The sequence below is a fragment of the Hypanus sabinus genome, chromosome X1, assembly GCF_030144855.1.
Source record: "Hypanus sabinus isolate sHypSab1 chromosome X1, sHypSab1.hap1, whole genome shotgun sequence".
Lineage (NCBI taxonomy): Eukaryota > Metazoa > Chordata > Chondrichthyes > Myliobatiformes > Dasyatidae > Hypanus > Hypanus sabinus.
The window spans coordinates 7,007,647-7,032,783 of NC_082738.1; the positions used below are offsets into that span (position 1 = coordinate 7,007,647).

General features: G+C 40.4%; 1 protein-coding gene across 1 annotated transcript in view; it reads left to right on the top strand.

Annotated features, from left to right (window-relative positions):
* The window catches only part of LOC132384552 (vesicle-fusing ATPase), a 277,249-nt gene that overhangs the window by 146,510 nt on the left and 105,602 nt on the right, over positions 1–25,137 (top strand). Inside the window, exons 13-14 of the mRNA XM_059955720.1 lie at positions 16,708–16,803; positions 18,323–18,479. Of these exons, the coding sequence (XP_059811703.1) occupies positions 16,708–16,803; positions 18,323–18,479 (253 nt within the window). The remainder of the gene's footprint in view (positions 1–16,707; positions 16,804–18,322; positions 18,480–25,137) is intronic.

Sequence of the window (25,137 nt, forward strand, 5' to 3'; positions counted from 1 at the left end):
AGTGTTTTAGTTTTTAGTTAGTTTTAGTGTTGTAGTGTGGATTTAAGTATGCAGTTCCATTCTCTCCACATTGCAGTCATCCTGTGAAGAGGTTGCAAAATTTCCCCACACATGAGAATTGGAGGATTGGGTACCTGGCTACACATTTGGCCGTTAGCTAACAAGATATTGGAATTCCACTGACAGTGCTTTGGGACTATATCTCCATAACTCCATTCCATCTCAGCCATAACAAGTGCATGGTGCAAAGCATTTCCTTGTTTCTATCATGGCCAGCGACTGATCTTTTCTGTGTTTGCACTATAAGCTTATGCACCTATTCTCATCATGCAGAGGTATAGTCCTGCTTATCTGGCATGCCTGAACTTTAGTAGCTCACATCCTAAGAGATGCAACCTTTGCCCCTTAAACTTAGTGGTGGTTTGACTGCTAATTCAAAGTGATCAGTAGTAATATGTGGATCCAAAGGTGAATGTGAAGCTGGCAGAAAATCCTTTATTTTCTCCTCTTCTATAGCTCTTCTATTTTTCCCCATTGAGTATCATCTGAATTAGTAACTCGAAGTAAATGTAGGTTCAGGTATATTTCCTCCTTATCTAAATAGCATTAGCTATGTCTGGATGTTTTCCTGAGAATGTGGATGCTGTAGATTAGTTTCATTGTTGTTTGTTTTCAGTTCCTTCTGCTTGCCCTCAGGACTCAACTTCCATCTTTTCCTCACTCTACTGTGTATTCCTCTTCTCTGCTTCCCAACTCAATCAAGTGTAATGTTATCCTGCTTTCACTCATTGCACCTAGCAAATTTCTCTGATGTTCTGACCAATGTGGTTGAAGTCCAGGTGAGGCTCTATTTGTACATCTTCAGTTAATTCTGTTGTGTACACAAATGGTTGTCTGCAAACAAGACTGCTCTATTTGGCTGCCCTTTTGAGCAGGTTGGTGTACTAACATTTTTGACCACCACTTGAAAGGCAGTTTTTTAACCGAATGTTGGCAAAGTGGCTAAAAGTTGCTAAGGCTAGAAAAGCAATAGTTTATTGCTCCAAAGAAAAATGTCTTTTCCTTCATCCTTCCCTGAAGTTTGCATTGTTGCTGTATAGTTACATTAAAGTTCTGCATTTCTGGGCAAATTGTCAGGGTTCATGGGGTAACTCCAAGATTTCAGTGCAACTGTGGCTTAGTCACATCTTTCAGACATGTCCCCCTTGAAGCTACAGCACATATTTTATTTATCTATCTGTTTATTTATTTGAGATGCAGGGTAGAACAAGCCCTTCAGCCCTTTGCAATACACCACCCAGCAAACCCTGCTTTAACCCTAGCATTATCAGGAGATAATTTACCTCTTTGAACTACGGGAGAAAACTGGACCACCTGGGAAAAAAAAATCTAAGCATTCCATGGGGAGGATGTATAAATTCCTACAGACGTTGGCAGAATTGAACTCTAAGCACTGATGCCTGAGCAGTAATAATATCATGCTAACCACTCTGCTACCATGGCACTGCAATATATCCTAACTTTAAGTCCCATTTAGCGGGTATAGATGTACCAGTAGAAGCTAGGGCTGTTTGTTGCAGCTCAAGATTTTTTGGTTGATGCTGTAAAGTCTGCTTACCAGGTGTGTTTCCCATGGCACACTCCTTTCTAAAGAGGAGCATGGCAGTTCTCCCTAGTGTCCTGGCCAGTATTTAGCAAACTAGTCATTTATTTCACTGTTTTGTGGTGCCTTGTACACAAGTTAAGTTTGCACATTTCCTACATCAAAATAGTGACTTTCTTTTAAAAGTATTTCCCTGGCTGTAAACTGCTTGTGAATATCCGGTTTGCAAAAACTGCTAAATACAATACAGTTTCTTTCAAAGTAACCTTAATGAGTGTTTCGGGCCACATGTTGTAAATGAGACTATTACCAAACATATAAAGCTCCAATAATTCCTCAATGTAAATGGTAAATATACAACTGGTTGCTTTGATCTTTAAAAAGCATTCAGATAAAGTGACAGCAGTGTATTCCTCTAGACGCTTCTTGTTGAGTAATTAAATGGCTCTGTCAATCCTTAATACTTTAACAACAATACTCCAGGATTTACTAATAGGTCTCTGTAATGGTTTTAATGCAGGCAAGCAAGATGTGAAGTTAGTGGCCAAGTCTCAGTGGGAGAGTTAAGAGAGGTGACAAAAATCATATTTGGGTCAAAGTAAATTTATTATCAAAATATATATATGTCACTGTATACAACCCTAAGATTCATTTTCTTGTGGACAGATTCAATAAATACACAGAATAATAACCATAACAGAATCAATTAAAGACTGCACTAACTTGGGCATAAAACTAGTGTGCTAAGGGCAACCAACTGTGCAAATACAAAACGAAAAAGAAATGAGCAATAATTATTGAGAACCTGAGAGATGGAGTCCTTGAAAGTGAGTCCACAGATAGTGTGAACATTTCAATGATGGGACCAGTGAAGTTATCCCATGTGGTTCAAGAGCCTGATGGGTGAGAGATAATAACTGTTCCTGAACCGAGTGGTGTGATTCCTGAGGCTCCTGCATCACTTTCCCGATGGCAATAGCGAGAAGAGAGCATGTCCTGGTGTATTTTGAAAGTGAGAGAGTGAGTGTATAGATTCATGGCTGATGATGATGAGAAGTGTATTCAGTCAATTGAGAATAGTTAGCAATGCTAATTAAGCATATTTTATGCTTGTAGCCTTTGGCTCAGTGTAAGATGTTGATGGAATCCTGACGATATGATAACTGAAGTAACAAAGGGTTGGGTTACAGAAAACAGCTGAAGGAACTCAGCAAGTTAGGCAGCATCTATGAAGGGAATAAATGGTTGATGTTTTGGGCTGAGACCCTGGGCTTATTACAAGATGGCTTAATACAGTTATCTGCTGCTTTTGGCTTTTGTATCATTGCTTTCACATACCTGCAATATTACCAGCAGTTTAGGCAGTTGTCAGCTGCTAATTAAAGCTACTGTATATATCTGCTTTCCCACTGCTTTTGATTTAAATTAGTCTTGAAGTTGCAAGGTTTTCAACAAAGATGTAATAGGAAAAGTGAAAGTGGATCCCAGTAAAATGTAGAAATGTTAGAAAGGGATTGTAAACGTTTTGCCTGAAGGGTGGGATTTTAATGAAGTTGTATATGGTGTTCTGCTGGACTCCAAAAACACGTGGTCAAGTAAAGAGTCAGATGTACTTCACATCAGCTTCACCTGAACATTTTCAGCTTACCCAGTGCTACCTCATTCACTCTATAAGTATTGACAGTTTTGATTGGACAAAATATAAAGGCTGTTCTTGATTTCTTCATAGTCTGAATATTCTTTGTAAAGTTGTTGTTTTTCAAATTGCAGTCACAATATCCTTTAAAATTATTTTTTAATTGTTTAAATTCTTTTGCACAATTTTTAAGTATCTTTGATCATGGATATTTAAAAATGTTCAAGTTCATAGACAGTGGTGAGCTATTCTAGTCTGGACATCAGGATTCATCATGAGGCCAAGTTAATAATCACAGACCATCCATCTGCTTTCTGAAACAACCCACTGATATTAATTAAAATTAACCAAGCTCTTGATGCACTCAACTAGTTAAACCTGCCATACCAAAATAGCCCCATTTATTCTTGTCACAAACAAGAGAGAATCTGCAGGTGCTGGAAATCCAGGCAACACACATACAAAATACTGGAAGAACTCAGCAGACCAGGCAGCATCTGTGGAAAAGAATAGAGCCGACGTTTGGGCTGAGACTGGAGGAAAAACAGACTGAGGAGTAGATTTAAAAGGTGGGGGAAGAGAGAAACACAAGACGACAGGTGAAACCTGAGGATGAGGGATGAAATAGAGCTGGGAAGTTGATTGATGAAAGAGATACAGGGCTGGAGAAGGGGGAGTCTGATTGAAGAGGACAATGCCATGGACGAAAGAAAAGGAGGGAGGTGATGGGCGGGCAAGGCGATAAGGTGAGAGAGGGAAGATGGAATTCTGCCTGACTTGCTGGTTCCTCCACCATTTTGTGTGTTGCCTATTTATTCTTTTTTTTTTATCCCTGTTCACTGATTGACAATGCCTACTATTCCATGGGATAAAAAATCATCAGGATTAACCTTTTGTAATGATTTCTTTGTGGCATCAAGAAAACTTTGTATCTGATTTTCCCCATATCTTCCCTGTTACTTGAATTCTGAGACTTTAATTGGATTTGTCAAACAAGATTTTCTTTTGATGTAACCAAGCTTATGCTGCTTAATTATATTGGTTTTCCCCTCTCTCTATCAAATAACTGCTAGCATGTCATTAATTAAAATTTTACAGTTCTCTCTCTCTACCCCTGACTAGTCTGCCTTGCCTTGTTTCTTTCTGCTATTGAAAGAGAATTTGTTTGATAGCTCATAAGGTTATGCTGATGGTTTTGAGATCCTTGAATTCTAAAATATCAAACTAGAGATCAAATAGGCATGAAGCACTTTATGGGCTATCAGCTTTGCACTGAGAGTCAACCACCTGTTTACATTAAACCTATAATAATCCAATAATCATCAACAGAGCGCACGCGCACACAAGGGCAACTTAGTGATCAATTCTGCACATCCTGCATGTTTTTCAGAAATGAGGGGAAAGCAGAACATTTGGAGGAAACCATGCAAACATAAGAACATATAAATTCCATGCAAAGAGCATGGCTTGAACCCAGGTCTTCGCCCAATGAAGTAGCTTGCACTACTGAGCTGCCCATGTATTCATTAACTGTAGCAAACTCTGGGTGTGTGTACGTGCGTGCGTGTGTGTGTGTTACTTGATGGGTTTGTATCCCATTCATGTTGCAAGTTGCTCATTCTCATTTGAGCCTTGGTTTTTGGGGTTTCTGCTATGTTCTTTGTGTCTTACTGTGAAGACAGATTCAAAATAGTTTTAATTTCCCTATTAGATGTTAATTTCTGTCCTCTGCAATATAATTTATTTGTCTCCAAGTGCCCTACAGTTATTTTCACTCATCTCTTCACAGGGAGTTGCAAACCTTTGTAAACCTGTTTTATTCTATTTTGTTTATGCTCTCTATCTTGAATATTTTGGTCAACCTTGTCTGAATTTTATATCTCTCCTATATCTCAGACTTGCTGCTATTTTTGGCTATATTTTAAACCTTATTCTGCTGTGTGATTCTTTATTTAATACAATGTTGGAGGCCACTGTGTTTACTGAAAAGGATTACACCACAAGTGACTACTCCTAATTTAAGATAGAAATATATTTTGTCATAAAATAAAGTTTTTTGCTTGGCACCAGTATGCCTGTATTTTGCAATGTGTAATAAAACTTAATGCTTCGTTTTATGACTATGCAGTATTAGGCATTTTCGGGATTGATGCATTTTTATCAAGAAGGAATCTTGCAGCTATGTGTTTTCCTCTTACCTATAAAATGTGGCAGTGAGGGCCAAATTATTATGAATGTATTCAGTCAGCTCCATTTTCTGTTGATCTGTGAGCAGGTCAGAAATAATCCTTTGCTCTGCTGCTTTATTTTGTATAGGTATTGAGCTAACTGTCATTTAACTAATTACAAACCTGATTACACTGTGGAGTCCCTCAAGAATTTAGATGTACCATTATCTATAATTCTCCTGACACTTGATTTCAAACTGATTTTTGGGTTTATGTGGGAAATGGTGGCAGAAGGGGGATGGGATTCAAAGAAATGACAGAGTCTGCATTCCTTTGCCTCGGGCACCTTTAAAATGCTCTAAATAAGCATGCTCTTATTTTTTTTCTAGATTCATACAATGCCATCTATTTTTTGTTTGCTACTGGTAGTACTTTTGTGGCTGGTAAAGATGGAAAGATGCTGCAATAATATACTTGCAGGAGAAACACATAGCTGACTCTTCAAAGCAGTCACTACTGTGCCAATGAACATGGTCTGTTAGTAGTCATGAGCTGCTTCCTGAGGCGCATTTTACCGTGTGGAATCTCAAGCTTCATGTTAACTTCAGTGAGATATATTGCTTGACCATTTATCATTATAGTTAATCACCTACAAGACTGATCTTGCCCATTAATATTGTGGCGAGCATTCAGTCCATGATGACATTAGAAGAGCAAGGTCATTAAACTCAACAACTGTTTTTATTGTGATAAACACATACAGACTGGTTGCTATGACCCAGGGAGAGAACCCCCACAGTCACATACAGATGGGGGAGGTGACCATCATACACCCCGGTTACAGTTGGGGTATCCCACAAATACACAAGTGAATAACTGTATAACCCAAGCCAAAATATAACAGTAAGTGAACTTGAACTTCACACCATAATCTCATGAAAGCAGTTTAACACAAGAACAATAAACAACATTGGTTATTAGAAATGCGACAGCAGACCATGTTGACCATGTCCCCCTCCCTGAACATCTCAATATCAATACAAATGACTTTAATTTGTATAACATTTCTTTTAAAAAATCACTTTTGTACAAGCTGATGGAGATGAAAAAGACATTCTGATCTTCAAGGATGTCTCCTCTTCCTTCCCCTCCCCAACCCCCTGAACCTTTCTGCACTTTCTCCATTCTTGGGTGTGTGCCAATATCTGATTCTCCTGATGCCTAATTCTAAGCTGATTCTTGGGTTTGTTTGGAGGAGGGGAGACAGACTCTTAAAACATACCACTTTGAAACAATTCTTGCTTCCCACCCCCCCTCCCCACCCCCAACCTTCACTGGGCAGAAGATGCCGAAGACTGAAAAGAGAGTGCCACCTGGCTCGAGAATTGCTTCTATTCCACAGTTGCTAGACTATTGAATGCTTCCCTACTATGATGAGAATGGAGTCTTGATTTCACTGTTTACTACTTATGACCTTGTACCTTATTGTCTCTCTGCACTGCACTTTCACTGTAACTGTAACACTTCATTCTGCATTTTATTCTTTTACCTTGTGTTTCCTCAATGTTCTGCTATAATGAATTGATCCATATGACTGGTGTGCAAGACAGGTTTTTCTACTGTGACTTGGTAAATCTAATGATTTTGGTCACCTCTTCAAGTGGTGTCCCTCTGGCTTGATGCCAGATCTTGCCTGGTAAAGCTGTTGTGAAGTTCACCAGGGTGAAAGTGTAAGTGAATAATGATCTACTGAGATCAGTCGTGCATCCTGCCTGCTGCAACTGATAGCAACAAGTTCAAGGTCCTGGTTTGAACCTCACTTGCTGACAAGTTAATCCTTCTTGGCCACAAGCAGCAGAAAGGTCTCCAGTTTTAAAGCTGCCAATTAACTAACTCCACCACCAGCCACCGAAACTCCCTGCTCCCAGTCTCTCAAACACACGCATACACCTCCCCAAATCTTCCCTGATGCAGAGAAGTTGTTTGTATAGGTTGTTTTGTTGAAAAGGTGCAGGTATTTCACATCACAGTTTAACCTTCTGCTGCTCCATATTCCACACATTTGTTCCTGTAACCAGTCTGGCCAAATGCAGTGTGTAACACCATACAGAATGGCATGTGCCCTAGGATGAATTTAAAGCACCACAGAAGGTCGTTTTCTGTGTTACACTCTTCATGTTTTACATACATCCCATAACTTGTATTTAAATTCTCATCTGAGCTTGTTCTGTGGTAGCGCAAGTAGAAAACTAGTGGCGATCACTGGGGATTACAGTTAAGAATTTCAAAGGTGCAACATTATGGTAGCATGACATTTTTCTCCAAGTTGCATTGTTAACCCTTTATATATAATATGCTAATAATGAATTATAGTACTTGTAAAATTTTTGCTGTTTTTTACCAAGCCATTATTTCTATTTAACAATGCTCATGCTTAAAAATAAGTCATTAAAATAAAAATTACTTTATTACAATACTATAGATGAATGTACCTGGGTAATTTGGAATATGTGTACTTTGAGTCCTACTCCGGGTGTGTAATATGTCTAAAATGCTAAACTAACTGTAGGTGTCATGAATCATGGGACCAATTGACTTTGGATGTTTTCTACGGTTAAAAATGCTGCATAATTGTTGCATGCTACTAAATTTTGCTAAACCTGTGACTATGGCATATTGTTCAGGTTAAAATGTCCTCTGGCTGCCCTTCAAACAGCGTCTTTCCCCACAGTCATGGACGAGCAAGTTAATCTTTTGCACGGCAAGATCAGCAAAAGAAACATTACTACACATACTGATAAAGTTTATTTAAATTTCCATTGCCATGGTAGGATTTGAGTTTGTGCTCAGACTTCTAGATTTTTGACTCTAATTTAATTACTACATCAGTCTTTAAATGGAGAGATACTACGAAATGATACTGTTCAGAGGCAGCTGGGTGACTGTTAACATCCAGTAATTAGGTCAGCAATTTGGAATGCTGCCCTTGATTCCAAGGAGCGATGGAATTTTAAACTAGGAAAACCATGCTGAAACTCTACAAAGCCTTGAAACCACAAGCTGGAGTAGTATATACAGTTCTGGTGCCTCTTAGGGGTGTACTGGAATTGCAGGCAGTTCACAGAAATTCACTTGGCCTACTCCTGGAGTGAAAGGGTTGTATAATGAAGAAAGTTGTACCTATACTCATCAGAATTCAGAAAAATGAAAGGTGATCTTATTGAAAGATTTTGTTACCAGGAACCATAACATCAGAATAAAAAGTGTGGAGATGAGAGTAAGTTCTTCTCTCATGAAATTGCGAATCTTTGAAATTCTTCAGCTCAGAGACCTATGGGGACTGAATCATTGATTGTAATAAAGTCTAAAATTTTTGTCTTTGGAAGTTGGTTCTGATCATCTTATTGGGGAATGATGGCAGGCTCAGGGCTACATGGCTTTCACATACTGGTCATGTTCTAATCACATCACTGAGTGTGTGTACTTGATTGATCACATGAAGTACCTGGAACTTTCTGATTTTGAGTACATAAGTGGGTTTTGCAGCAGCTTGTTAATGAGCAGTTGGTCACACGTACTGAGATACAGTGGAAAAATTTGCTTTGCATGCCATCCATATAGATCATTTTGAAACGTACGCTGAAGTAATACAAAGGGGAAATGGAATAACACAATGCAGAATATAGTGTTATAGTTACAGAAAATGTTCAGATTGGGTAGAGGAGCCTCAGGACTCACACCACCAGGTTCAGAACAGTTATTACCCCTCAGCCATCAGGCTCCTGAACCAGAGGGGATAACTTCACTTGCCCCATCACTGAAATGTTCCCACAACCGATGGACTCACTTTCAAGGACTCTTCATTTCATGTTCTCTATTTATTGCTTTATTTATTATTATTATTATTATTATTGTTAGTTTATTTTTGTACCTCAGATTTTTTTAATTTTCTTCCCGTTTAGAAAATAGTCTACTCTTTTATTTCTGCCACCAAAGTGCATGACCATACGCTTCCTGACACTATATTTCAGTTGTCACTTCTTTACCCATTTTCCAAATCTTGAGTCCTTCAACCTCCCTTCATCCTCAGCACTACCTGCCCCTCCACCTATCTTCATATTGTCCACAAACCTGGCCACACAGCCATTAATTCTATCATCTAACTCACTGATGCACAACTTGAAACAAAGCGGTCACATCACTGACCCCTGTGGAACACCACTAGTCCCTGGCAGCCAACCAGAAAAGGCTCCCTTTACTCCCACTCTCTATCCATGCTAGAATCTTTCCTGTAATACCACGGGCTCATAGCTTGTTAAGCAGCCTCATGTGTGGCAACCTTGTCAAAGGCCTTCTGAAATCCAAATCCCCAATATCCACCAGTGAGCTGGGCTGTACATAAGATGACTGATGTGAAATAATAAAGCAGTTTAATAAAATGATTTAAGTAATAGCTACTTTCAGAACCATTTAGTCCAGGTTTTCCAGAAATGTTGCCAAAGGAGTGTTGTCCCACAGTGTTAATGTAGAAATTGATAGTCAAATCTCCAAAATGATATGAAAGAACTAGAAATGGTTGGCAGAACATTTCACTCCAGGAAGTATTGCTTTTGAATGTTGAATACTGTGGAAGATTTAGAGCTCTTGAATTGAAACTCTAGGGTCTAACCAAGGTGCCTGTGACTGGATCCATTTTTCAAAAGGTAGACAGTGGGTAGCAAAGCACACCAGCCATCCCATGTAGTTGGGCAGAAGATTACTTGTCACCTTCCAGATGGTCCAGCTTTCCAGATGCTGTAATGAGGCATTATTACCTGTGAAGGTGATTACAAAAGAGCATACACATTCAGTGCAGTAAATGCCCCAAAGTACTTCATACAAATTGACCAAAATTTGGCATTAAGTCAAAGTTATTAAGGTATAATATTTTTTAAGAATTGGCTTAAAATAAAGAGAATAGAGAGGAGAAGCAATCTGGTCAGAATTTTGGTGTTGGAGGGAGAGAAGCTGAGGCCACAACCATCAGTAATATTTAGCCCATCCAGGAATCCTTAGTGTCACTCTAAACTCGGGGTTCTCAACTTTTTTTATGACCAATACCATTAACCAAGGGGTCCATGGACCCCAGGTTGGAAACACCTGCTTTAAAGGTTTTGTTGATGTGAGCCTCACCAAGTTTCTCTAAATGTTTTAAGCTGGTAGTTGCATATTTGGTTTCCATATGGGACCTTGCAAAACCAAATTCCAATATAAACTAGCTTAAATTGCTGTATCTGGCCAGTGGCACTGTGCGCTGGTTGCTGAAACCTAGCATAAATTGATTGACATTAAGAACACACCTGCTTTGTTCATTCATTGATCATCTTTGCAAAGACTAACATTTTTGTTTATTCCTCATTGTTGAACCAGGAATGGGCAACTGAGTAACTTGTTGGCTTAGAGGACAGTTGGGAACAGTTAGTGTGGGAGTGAAGTCACAGCGGTCAGACTAGGGAAGAGCAGTGTATTTCCTTCCATAAAGGATTTTGCTGAACAAGGTGAGATTTGTACCATTCGACAGCTTCATGGCCACCAGAGTGTTTTTGTTTGAGACTTTCTGAAGCTAAGTTCAAATTCTCACATTTCTACATTGTGATCTGAGCTCAATCTCTAAATTATTAGCCCCAGGCATTTGGGTTTTCCTTTCCAATGACAATATGATTGTTAAATGTTCTTGTTAAAAAAATTAAATGTTACAGTGAAATAAGTGTTACTAAATATTAAAACTTCTGAACTTCTCTGGTTAGCCATGAAGCCGAGGGCGTTATTTTCTTGTGAAGTGCTTCTGTAAAACAAGTGTCATTAGAGCAATTTTAAACTGCAATACTGGAAATAGCCTGTTAATTTATACAAGGACAGCATGAAAAGGAGGAGTTGTCTGTTTCTTTCCCACCACCTTGAAACCATTGACTATAAGAACTAAAATTGGAGGTCTACAACTGCAAATTACTCTCACAATTTGTGTTTTGTGTTGTAGCTTAATAAAACTACTTTTTAAAAACAAGTAATTGAAATTACCATGGATATTGAAGTGAGAAGTTAAATCTAAAGACAGCTAAAAGTATAGCACAAATACTTGTGTTGCTCCTAGTTTTCAAAGGACATTAAACAAAGGCAGGTGACTTGAGTGTGGATTAGTTGTGGAATAGCCTGTGTTTGGTAATACAGGTACAACACTGAAACACCAGGCTTGGTGCCAGAGGGTACTGCTTTTCTTCTTGCTATAAAAGTGGTGTTACTTACAGCCCCAGGTATCTGTTGCACAACAATACATTAAGTGTCTTTTGTCTTCCTCAATCTCCAGGGAGCTGTTATTGTGTATTGTGGGCAGCTGTTTGAACCAGTGTGAGTAGGTTGGTCCCACGGGATCAGTGAGAAGTCTTGCTTCAGGCAGTTTAGGTCATGTACTACTGATCAACTAATGGGGGTTTAGATGTCTGGTTATCCCAACCTGGGTGACAGAGTAACCCTTTGTGGCTCCTCTTGCATCAATGTAGTTGAATGTTTAAGGTAAGGACTTTTTCTTGAGTTATTTGGGCCACCTGCAGGTGAATTATATACTACCTATAGTACTGTACAAAACCGGGTGTCCAGAGAAATACCTCAAGATCGTGCAGTTCTTGCGTAATGATGTGAGTGCAACAGTGGCTCTGAAACAGCGCCTTTTAAAGCTGAAACTGGGGTCAAACGGGTGCATCATTGCCTCAACTCTGCTGCTTTCATTGCAACTATTCTGCACCTCACAGGCCAAGAGTTCCTACAAGGAGTCCAGATTTTCTGTAGGACAGATGGTAGGCTGTTTAACCTTAACAGATTCAAGGCAAAGAGCAAGGTATTTCCATCATGGAGCTCCAATATGCAGACTACAATACCATCGTAGCTCACTTTGAGGAGGATCTGCAGTGCATAATAGATGCTTTTGTCAGAGCATACAAGCTGCTGAAACTCCAACCATTCAAGTTGACAATATCCCCCTGGAGGTCACTGATCATTTCCTATGTCTTGGCAGCCTTCTTTCTTCAAGAGCCAGCATTGACCTTTAAATAAATCTCAGAATCGGCTGTCCAAGTGGAGCTTCTATCAGGCTGAGAAAGAGGGTTTCTGAAGATCGGGATATCAAGACCAACACTAAGCTTCTGGTATATAAAGCTGAAGTCCTCCCCTCCTTGCTCTATGGAACAGAGTCATGGACAACAAACAGCCGGCACATAAAATCCCTAGAAACTTGCCATTAATGATGCCTCCGAAAGATTCTGAGAGTGAGCTGGAAGAACAGGCATGCTGACTCCAACATCCTGGAGGAAGGTAATGTTAACTCCACAGCCACAGTCGTGAGTCAACACCAACTGTGATGGGTAGGCCACATCATCCATTTGCCTGACTCCCATCTCCCTAAACAACTCCTGTTTGGCCAACTCTGCAAGCGCATTCCCGAAGGACAATATCAAGACCTACCTGAGGAAATGCCACAACAACCTGAATGGATGGGAGAAATTAGCACAGTTTAGGAAAAGCTGGAAAAAGACTGTCTGAGGGGACTGCACAGCTACATCCACCACCACTTCAATGACCTATGTTACGATCCAGCAACAATGAATGTATAATTGAGACAGGTTTTTTATAACAAATAAAACATTTATTAAACACTGCTTTAAAAAAAAACCCAAAAGTAAACAAACGACTAACTTAACTGGAAGTCGGCTGCGATACAGCAGCTCAAAGCAGTTCTTAAAGCAAGAAATGCAAACTCAGTTCTTTAAAGTAGTATGGAAAAATAAGTTCAAAATGATTTACAGTCAGTTAGGAGAGACTTTCCTTGGTAGTAATTAAATCCTCTTTCGCGACGTTACTGCTGATCCCAGCCGAAGTATGCTTTGCCGAAGGATTTATGATTGAAGGAAATAAAACAGCTTAAAGGCACTGACCTTTCCTTGGCAAAACTCTGCATCCAACTCTTTCTGCTCTTTTGGCAAAGCAGGAGTTGTCACAGACACAAGTTACTAATTCCTTGTACGAAAATTAAATAAAGGTTGAACCTGCTTTACAGCCGACAACACCAACTTTCCTAGATTCTTCCAGCTTCCTGAACTTTGATAAATCTTCACTCTCCGACTGGACTGAACTGGCAGTATTGTAGCAAAACTGCCGGCAATAACCTTTGAGACTTAAGGCAGAAAGTAAAGCTCCACTTTAAAACAAAACTGCGTCATAACATCGAATACGCAGCAGAATGGAGTCACTGGCGAACTCAACCACGAACTGCCCTGCGTCACAGGGAGGGGTTCTCCTTTTATACCCTGTTTGGGGGGGGGAGCTATCACATGACCTCTCATTGGCAGGAAAATTACGTCACTCCACCACAAGACTATTACATCGTGCCCAGCATAGCCTTAATTACATCATGGTCATGTGACAGGCACAAGATACCCACGGGTACATACCTGCCAACGCTGCAATAGGGCTTGTGGATCATGGATGTGCCTCAATTTGGTGCTCAGTTACCTAGTATAGAAGATCATGTATTTGTCTCTTTAGGATTGGGGAAATAGTCTTTGTTTCAACTACGTCGTGGTTCTGGCTTTGAAAATGTAAAGCACAGGCATTCGAGATTGGGCTGGTCATGGCTCTTCGTAACTGATTTTTTTTATTTGCCCTGCCACCACTCTCCATTCATGGTCCATCACTTTCATGGTGGCATTCTTAACTGGATGGTATGGTTCAACTGTCTTATTCTTTAAAATGGTTCCTAAGATTTGAGGAAAAAATAGTACTAACATTTTGGTGCTGTTTTCAGGGCAGTGCACTATAAGAGACACCAATTTTTAATTTAATTGCTTAATGCTAGAGGCATCAAACCAAAAATCCCTTTGTCCCTCAAAGCTTATTATCAAAGTACATGTATGTCACTGTGTACAATCCTGAGATATATTTTCTTGTAGGCATACATAATAAATACAGGAATCACAACCGAATCACCAAAAGACAACGCCCAACAGGACAGGCAAACAACCAGTGTACAAAAGATGATGAACTGTGCAAATACAAAAGAGAAAAAATAATAAATATTGAGAGTATGAGTTGAATCCTTGAATGTGAGTCCATTGGTTGTGGGAACAGTTCAGTGATGGAGCGAGTGAAGTTATCCCCTCTGGTTCAAGAGCCTGATGGTTGGAGACTGATAACTGTTCCTGAATCTGGTGGTATGGGTCTTCCTGATTACAGCAGTGAGACAAGAGCATGTCCTGGATGCTGGGCGCTGCTTCCTGCAACAATGCTCCCTGCAGATGTACTCAATGGTGGGGAGAGCTTTGAGTGAAGGACCTGGCCATATCCACTACTCTTTGAAGGATTTTCTGTTCAAAGGCATTGGTATTTCCATACCAGGCTGTGATGCAGCCAGTCAATATACCCTCCACAGATTGATAATTTGCCAAAGTTTTAGATGTTATGGAAATTTTCGCAAACTTCTAAGGAGGTAGAGTCACTGCCGAGCATTCTTCATAATGGCACTTGTGTGCTGGGCACATTACATACCCTCTGAAATGATGACACCAATGAATTTAAAGTTACTGCCCCTCTCCATTCCAATAAGGGCTTGCTCATGAACCTTAAGTTTTCCTCCTCCTGAATTCAATAATCAGCTTCCTTGTCTTCCTGACATTGGGTGAGAGGTTTTTGTGGCAGCACTCAACCAGATTTTCAATCTCCCTTGTATCTACTGATTCATCACCACCTTTGATTCGGCCCAAGACAGTGGTGTCGTCAGCAAACTTAAACATGCCATTGGTGCTTTGCTTAGCCTGTCAGTCATAAGTGTAAAGCAAGTAGAGTGGGAGCAAAGCACACAATCTTGTGGTGAACCTGTACTGATGAAGATTGTGGAGGAGATGCTGCTGCCAATCTGAACTGACTGAGATCTTCAGGTGAGGAAATCAAGGATCCAACTGCACAGAGGTATTGAGGCCGAGGTCTTGCAGCCTACTGATTAGTTTTGACGGGATGGTAGTATTAAATGCTGAGCTACAGTTGATAAAGAGCATCCTGATGGATGAAATTTTGCTAAGTATTCCAGGGTTGAATGAAGAGCCAATGAAATGGCATCTGCTCTGGACCTATTGTGCTGGTAGACGAATTGGAGTGAATCCAAGTTGCTTCTCAGGCATGTGTTTCTTCACCAACCTCTCAAAATACTTCATAATGGATGTAAATGCTACTAGATGATCGTCATTGAGGCAGGCTTCAGTCTCTGAAGCTGAAGTGTGAGCAGCCTTCAGGAGAGTGAACCCATGAAAAGCATCCAGCCCAGGTTGGATACCTAGCTGAGTACGAAAACTTTTGTGCTGATCAACTGGCTGGAGTGTTCACTGATATATTTAACCTCTAGCTTTTGGAGTTTGAGGTGCCCACCTGCTTCAAGCAGGCTGCAATTATACCAGTGTTTAAGACATTCCGCAAGTTGAATTAAGTGTCCATGGCATTCAAAGATGGGGAGAATGATTTTACCTTAAACTTTATCCCACAAATAACCTTTCAGAAACAGGATTTCCTAGTTTCAGTTTGTGTGATCTTGATGAGTGCTAAGTTGCATTGGGAACATTGCAACACTGCTGAAGCTTTAAAAGTATTCAACTGGGCATAAATTGCTCTGGGATGCACTGTCAGGGCTAAAAGATGCAATGTAATTGTGCACTCATTCCTTGTTGGAACTTAGTACAATTAAAAACAGCTAAGTACTGAGGTACTTTATGCATTGGAAAGATTCAAACTGTGCACAACTCTAGACTGTGTATGCAAAACTCCATATTTTAGTTTTACTGAGAGAAATTATTTTCTTACAAAATTATATAATTGGATTCAATGCATGGAACCTTTCTCCTTGAAGTATCTTCTTGGGCTTCTTAACGTAGAAAGAGCAGTTTAATTTTATTGAGTAATGAAATATTCTAAGTCACATCATAGGAGCACTCTCAAATGTTGCATAAAATGCATGGCCAGGTGCCCAAAGGTTTGGTCAGTAAAACAAATTTTCAGGCGAATGAAAGATAATGAATCGGTAATTGTGAAGTGAAATATTACAGCTAATGCAATGACTCACTTATGCACTTGGAGCTAAATTAAGATAGAACTGGGCAGTTGTATATAATCATTTTACTTGGAGTTTATCATATAACAACACATTGTAAATTAGATTTTTTATTTGCAGTAGTCAAATCCTTAATGCACAAAATTGATTTAGAATTTATTGTTCACTTCTCAACTAGGCTGCAAGTAAAGTGGAAGTTGACATGGAGAAAGCTGAAAGACTGAAAGTCACAAGGGGAGATTTCTTAAATTCTTTAGAAAATGACATTAAACCTGTAAGTATCCAATTGTGTTTTTTTGCATATGGTTGTACAAAACCAGGCACTTACTCTATGCAAAAGTAGACAATATTCATTTGGAGCCAGTGTGATTTGGCACTTAATTTAAAAGTGGTGCGAACTGATTCTGTCTCATTTTAACATCTTGTTCATGAGCTGGGATAGAATTGATTGAAGTTCGGTTATGTTTTTTGTTTTTAAATTGTGTATCATGTTGTAATGAGAAGAGTATTTTGAGTGACATTTCATGATTCTCTTTAAAGAATTCAAATTGAATAAGCATGATGTGATTTAATCAGGAAAATTGGTGAAGTGGTGAAATGTTTTGAGTGCTACTTGTGTACCAGTGATCTCTACCCCAAGTTTGCAGAGTGATTTGTTTTGAAAGAAAGTTTTAAAAGCTATTTCAAACATTAAAAGATGATCAGAAGTTACCAGTTACTTTATCCCATGCTTCTGTTATGCAAATTGTTTCATCAATCCTCAGGGAATTGTTCCAGTCTCTCAGACCATTATGGCTCAACATTGAAAGTTTGACATGCTTGCCTTTATTAGCAAAGGTATTGAATTCAAGAGTTGGGGAGTTATGTTGGAGCTTTATAAATCTTTGGATAGGCTGTATATGAAATGCTGCATTCATTTCTGGTCACCCAATTAGAAGAAAGATGTGGACACTATTGAGAGGGTGCAGATGAGGTTTACCAAGATTTACGTTGGTACAGAGGGGATATGTTATAAGGAAAGGTTGGACAAACTTATTTTCTCTGGGGTGGCAGAAGCAAAGGAGGAGACTTTTATAAAGTTTATAAAATTATGAAAGGCATAGACAGGTAACAGCTGTTACCTTTATCCCAAGATTGAGATATCTTGTACCACAGGTCACATGTTTAGTTGAGGTGGGGAGGAGAGGGAGAAGTTTTCTTTTACACAGTTGTGAGTTCCTGGAACACACTGCCAGAAGTGGTAGTGGAGGTAGATGTGACAGGCATTTGAGAGCCTCTAAGCATGAATGTGCAGAGAATGGAGAAGTGAATCATGTGCTGGCAAAAGGAAATATAATTAAGTGTTATTAGCTTAATAGTTTAACACAACTTCGTGAGCTAAAAGGCCTGTTTCTGTGCTGTACTTTTATGGCCAATGTAGAATTGCAGTTACTTTTTCCGTAACTCTTTAGCTCTTGATTTGAGCTGTTTGAGTTAGGAGGTCATAGTACATTGCTGAAGGAGTATACAGTCCCAGCACTAAAACCCTGCCACTCTGCAACCCCTTATGTTATTTTGGCACTCATCTCAACACTAAATTGGCAGCAATCCCCTTGGAGAGTTTTGAGCTGTCTACCCGTGCACCCTTCCATTTAGCTTGTAATACATGGAGTCCCAGTGCTGGATGGGTTGTGCACAGATTCTGGTTTTATTGCATAGCTGTTAACCATGAGTATAGGTTATGGTTTACTTAAAATAGCTGCAAGCTAAGATTCCAGATGTGCAGGTGTGATGTTGTTTCACATCTTTCATAGGCTTTTGGCATAAACCAGGAGGACTATGACAGCTATATCATGAATGGGATCTTTGTATGGGGTGATCCAGTCACACGGGCTCTGGATGATGGAGAGTTGCTTGTCCAACAAACCAAGAACAGCGACCGCACTCCACTAGTTAGTGTTCTTCTGGAAGGTAAGCCAACTGTGGACCTTTAATTAAAAGCAGTGAAGTACTGGTGTTATAACTAGTTGCACATTTTGTTATTTACATATTGCAACCCTAAATACATGATGTGCAAACAACTTAACGTGAGTCTTTCAATTGGCTGTTTACATTAAATCCACAATTCCTAATGTTGATAGAATCAATTTGGTGCCTGTAACGTGAAAGCAGGTTCACGAGTTTGGTAAGTGAGACAGAAGGCACTAATTACAAATAGGCACGTTGATCATTTATTTGCAAACAGTAAAAGATTTGACCAAACATCTAAGTGCCCCCAAGTTACACAAACTACAAAACTAAATGTTCAACAAACAGCTTCTTGGCTAAGAGTGTGCGAGAGCTCCCCTAAATCTGGAGTATACTTTCCCAATAGTTCTTCAGCATTGGTTGTGATCTCAGTGTGAAGCGGCCAAGCCACCCCTAGGTGCTATTCTTGAATCCCTGAGGTGCCTGAAACCAAACCCTAGTGCTGTGGTTCACAAGGTGACCAATAGGAAAGAGCTGGTGCATACTTCAAACAGGCCAATCAATGACCAGCACAGTCAAAGCAGCTTTCAACCGACAAGCAACTAACCCCCCACATGACAGTGTCATAATGGAATATGTTTTCAGTTCATCTGCTATGAAGTGGCGCAAATCATGGGAACCAGAGTTTGTATTTTTGCACCCTTAAAATAATAAAATGACCCAACATGTTACATATGTGACTTAAAAATTAAATTTACCTTGCATCAACCATAAACAGTAAAGTCAAAGCATTAGACTTTGAAGGCTCAGCTACAGGCACTGAAGTGAAAGTTTTGGGATGCTCAGAGAAACTGCAACAGAGGAGCTTGGGTATCTTGAAGGGTGGAAGTTTGGAAAGAAATTTGGCAGAAGGTAGTTGAGTCTTTAAGGAAATTTGACAGCAAGCTTGGGCTATTTCGCCTAAATTCAAGCCAAAGTAGGTTTCAATTGGTACATTTAATGTCAGAAATGTATACAATATACATCCTGAAATTCTTTTTCTTCGCAAACATTCACAGAAAGAGTGCCCCAAAGAATGAATGACAGTTAAATATTAGAACTGTAAAGTTCACCTCCAGCCACCCCACCCATGCATAAGTAAGGCAACAATACCCCTTCCCACCCACCAGCAAAAAAAAAGCATTGGTGCCCCCCACAGAGCACTCAAGCATGCAGCAAAGTAGCAATAAAGACACAGACTTACAGTACCCCAAAAACTAGTCGTTCACCCGGTATTCAACATACCACAGGCTCTTTCTCTCCCTAATAAGAGGAAAAAGAGGTATGCCCATTTCACAGCGAGAGGGGAGACATAACAAACAACTCTCTGATTTATGGTGTTAAAAGTCTGCTGTGTCGCTTTTTCTGAGCTCTGTGCCCAAAGAGCTTAGGTCTCTGGGCATATAGCAAGCCCACTGCTTCCGACTTTCTGTGTTCTCCCGCAACACATCAGGCAGTGGGTGGCACCAGCCTTGAATCGGCCCAACTCCAGAGCCATGAAAATCCAGAGCCCTGAAGGTGCACTCACCTTCCAGGCATGTCCTTGGGATATCAAAAAGTGGCTGGTTGTAAGACCCTGAGAGTGGGTTCTAGTCCTGCAAAGAACTGAAGTCAGAATGTAACTTCAGGTCAGGGTCTTCAAAAGAACCTTGAAAGGGAAAAAAGAAATATCAAAGATATAAATAGTTGTTTCTAAAGATGCAAGCAAAGGAGTTGCCGTTTAGCTCCATCGTATCTAAGCAGCTAGGCCCTCTGAATGTAGGTTAGTAAGCTTAGCAGCAGTGGATAAGCATGGTCCACTATGGGTTAAGTCAGTGATTAGCACATTTTGGGTGTCAAGGTAGCAAAGTGATTAGGTTTCAATTCCCACTGCTGTCTGCAAGGAGTTTGCACTGTACATTCTCCTTGTGACATCGTGGGTTTCCTCTGGGTGCTCCAATTTCCTCCTTCGTTTCAAGCATGCATTTCGGGCTAGTGAGTTGTGAGTATCCAATGTTGGCACTGGAAGCATGGCAACACTTGCGAGCTAACACATTCTCGGACTGTGGCTGTTGACACAAGCGATGTATTTTACTGTGTGGTTTGATGTACATATGATAAGTAAAGCTAATTATTTATAAAGCCTACTTGGGCATCTTTCCCCCTTCCTTTTCCATCCTGATGAAGGGTTACAGCCCAAAGTGTTGACTGTTCATTCGTTTCCGTAGATGCTGCCTAATCTGCTGAATTCACCCAGCATCTTGTGTGTTGCTCTGGATTTTCAGCATCTACAGAATCTCTTGTGTTTATAAAGCTAGTCTCTATCTTTATCTTCAGTGGTCTCAAGTTTGTAGAGAACACATTGAAGGAGGAATTCGTTGATGTGGCCAAGTCTATGGTGTTAACGTCATGAACTGAGGAAGGCTGAGGAGATGTGTGATTTGGTGATCTTTGGGGTCTAAATGTAACAATAATTCACTTCAGTTTCAGGCAGTTGTTGGGGGGAGGGGTTGAGGAGATAAGAACGGGCAATGAAGGTTGTGCAAGTTTTGAGCTATATAACAGACGAAATTAGTGTTCATGTAATCCTGTCTGCCAGACAAGTATATTGACCATTGAGAAACAGTGGACTGGACAAGAAAAGTAGTGATGTTGTGTTTACTGTTATCAGTGTATATGTAGATATGAGTATAACAAGGGGCAGCCTATAGATGGATGATAGCTAGGGGCTCAAGCTGGATCTTAAGGGGACACCAGAAATAAATGTGGCATAGAGAAGGTAGTGAGAGTAGTAAAGTAATGATTGGAGATGATTATGCGGCTTCAGAAACCTGTATTTGCCTGCTTTTCCCAATGAAGAGGTATTAGCAGAGGCAAGTGATACAATTAAATTGTGTCAATGGCTTTAAAAGGGTTCAAATACGATGAGTTAGCTTTCATAGTGATAACAGCTGCTGTTTGTCATTTTGATCAAAGCTGATTTGGTGGTGTGGCAAGGTGAAAACTGGCATGAAGGGATAAATAAGTTCCAATGAGGTAGGAGCTAACTGGGCAGTAAAAGAAGAGAAAGCAGGCTTGGAGATGGGAACCAACAGGTTCTGGAGGGCTAGGTTGTTTCAGTGTTTGGAGAAGGATGGTGATGTGCTATCTGTAAAGCTGTGTGTGGGGGAGGGGGTTTGGTAGGTGTTTGGTTGGTATTTTCTAATCCCAGCCACCTATATTATTCTGTGCAGTAATAAAACATGTTTCTCAGTTTACTGAGAATAGAATCAAGTGAACTTTAAATTGAGCCTCATTAAATACATATGAGATAGGAAATAGCTCCTACTCCATTTATAGTTAGTGTTTTATCAACCTTTTTCCAAAAGAAAAAAAACACTTTTGCCTTTGATTAATAGCCACCATTATCACTGCAAAAGGTGGATTTCCTTTCTCAACCTGCCCAGAGCCAGTGATGCCATGAGAAAGGAAGAATAATATTGAATTATGACTGCACAGGTTGTTAATATGAGCTCAGTGAGGACTTGTGGTTGAATAGAAGGGGAACTGGAGAAAGATGCAGAGGTAGAGCTAGGACAGGGAGAACCTCAGATAAAGAATAACCTAGTGAGCTATGGGATGGGAGGGAAGCCACAGAAAATCTGATCCTGGTCTTAGTGACAAAGTCTGTGATCTCTTCAGGTTTATTATTGACTATGGAGCTGACATTGGGAAGGGTGAGGGTCATAAAGACCCTTTGCAGTACAGAAGGTAGCTAATGATCTCTGTTTTTGAATGATGGTGGGATAGTGATCAAGTTTGGACAGGAAAGCTGGATCTAATTGGTGCTTTATGCGGTCTAGCCCAATCTCTTATTGAGGCAATAATGGAAACATTACAGCATAGGAGAAGGATATTGAATCCATGCTGGCTGTCTGAGCTAATCCTATGAATGTCATTCACTTGCTCTTAGACCACTGGCTTACAAATCACTTTTCTTGATGTGTCTGTCCCATTCCATTTTGAAATCCCTGGTTGACTCTGTTTCTATTAGTCATATAGGCAGTGAGTTCCATGTGGTGGCGATTGTTCTGCATTAAAAAGATTCTCCTCCTATCCCACTTGGATTTATTACCTCAGTTTAATCTGTGGCCTCTTTCTTGAATGATCTATGACGAAGGGAACAGCTTGCTCTTTAAGCCCATCATGATACCGTTGATGTCTTAACATATTAACGTATCTCCTGTTGACCCTCTTCACTCCAATTGAACTAGTTTTAGCTTCTGTTCAGGTGTAATGCCTTGTTGCTGGACCTTCTGTAGTAAAATTTCTACTCCAGAGCCTTCCCATTACTTATAAAGTGTGGTGATGATAATTAAATGCAGCTCTGCATTGTGCAAAAAGTAGTGTTTTATAAAAGTTCAACATAATCTCCCTGCTTTTGTGTTCTATGTCTCCATTTATTAATTCATGCATGTTACCAACTGCTCTCTCAATATATCATAGATCACTACAGCTCACAAACAAGTCCGTCAGTCCATCTAAGCCATGCTAGTCTGGTTTACTGCCTAATCCCATCGAACTATACCCAGACCATAACCCTCCAAACTCCTCACATCCATGTACCTATCCAATTGTTACAATTAAACTTGCATCTACTACTTCTACTGGCAGTTTGTTCCATACTTGCACCTCTCTCCGAGTGAGTTAGTTACCCCTCAGATTCCCCTTGTATTTCACCTTTCACCCCTAAACCTATGACCTCTAGTTCTAGTCTCTCACAACCTTAGAGAAAAAAAGCCTGCATGCTATCTACATCCCTCATAATTTTGTACAACTCTATAATAGGGGTTCCCAACCTTTTTTTATGCCATGGACCAATACCATAAAGCAAGGGGTCTGTGGACCCAGGTTAGGAACTCCTGTGCCACAAGATCTCCCCTCATTCTCCAGGACTCCAGTGAATAAAGTCCTAACCTATCCTTGGAAGTCAGATCCTTGACTTCCGCCAACATCCGTGTAATTTTTCTCTGCATTTTTACAAGCTTATTGATATCTTTCCTGTAGGTAGGTGACCAAAACTGCACACAATACTCTAAATTTAACCTCTCCAACAGCTTATACAATTTCAACATAACATCCCAACTACTGTACTTGGTGCTTTGAGTTATGAAGGCCAATATACCAAAAGCCCCCTTTACAACCCTATCTACTTGTGATACTACTTTTGAGAATTATGGATCTGTATTCCCAGATCCCATTCTTCTACTACACTTCTCAGTGCCCTGCCATTTGCTCTGCAAGTCCTATCCTGGTTTGTCCTCTCAAAATAGAACACCTTATACTTACATGAAATTGGGCATGAAGCAGATCACTAGCTTCAAGGTTAAGGAAAGGAAGATTGAGGGCTGCCTGGATAGGGCTATCAAATTGAACTTGTTTTTCAGCAGGTTCAGCATGGGGCTCCTCCACTTGCCCAAACCATACACCCTCCCTGCCCCCAAAGCCACCTCCCTCCCCTCTGGTGAGTGCTTGTGTACCCCTGAACTCTGGAGTATCCTGCCTCCATGGGGGTGACTGACCTCCCCCACCTGACTGTGACAGCAGGTCAGGTTAAGAGACAGCTGGAGAGACTACATCAAGGCAAGGCTGCTGGACTGGATGGTATCAGCCCCAGGGTACTGAAGGCCTGTGTGAGCCAGCTGTCTGGTATTTTGCAGCACCTTTACAATCTGACTCTGAGTCAGGAAAAGATACCAGTGCTATGGAAAACTCTGCTTGGTTTCTGTACCCAAGGAGCAATTCCCTCTGAACTTAATGACTACAGAACAACTGCCCTCACATCTCATCAGGGAGGTGCTGGAGTGGCTGGTCCTGACTTAGCTTGGACCACAGGTGAGATCTTCATTGAACTCTCTCTACAGTTTGCCTACCAACCTCATGTGAGAGTGGATGATACTATCATCTACCTGTTTCAGAGAGCTCACTCCCACCTGGATGATGCTGGTGGCATTGTGAGAATCACATGTTTTTTTTTTAATTTCTCTCGTGCCTTCAGTGTAATTCAGCCACTTCTGAATGAGAAGCTGCAAAGAATGGGAGTAGACAAATCCACTATCTTCTGAATTACTAATTCCCTGACAGATGCCAGATTGTTTGGCTGGCTAGTCCTCAGTCTGAGATAGTGGTGAGTGGCACTGGAGCACCACAAGGGCCTGTCCTGTCTCTGTTTCTGCTAACATTATACACCTCGGACTTTAAGTACAAATCTGAGTTTTGTCATTTGCAGAAATTCTGTGATGACTCTGCGGTGGTTGGGTGTATGAGAGATGGGCAGAAGTTGTACAGAGGACTGGTGGACAAATTTGTGGACTGGTGCGGGAGGAATCACCTGCTCCTGAATGTTGCTAAAACCAGGGAGATGGTGATTGATCTTAGGAGGAAGAGGGCTGCAACAAGTCCTGTATACATTCTGGGAGAAGAAGTCATGGTGGAGGAGTACAAATACTTGGGTGTTCACCTCGACAACAGACTTGATTGGAAAACCAACAGCAAGTCTGTTTACAAGAAGGGAGTGAGCAGACTCTATTTTCAAAGAAAACTGAGATCCTTCAATGTCTGCAGCAGGATGTTGGAGATCTTTTACCAGTCTCTTGTAGCGAAT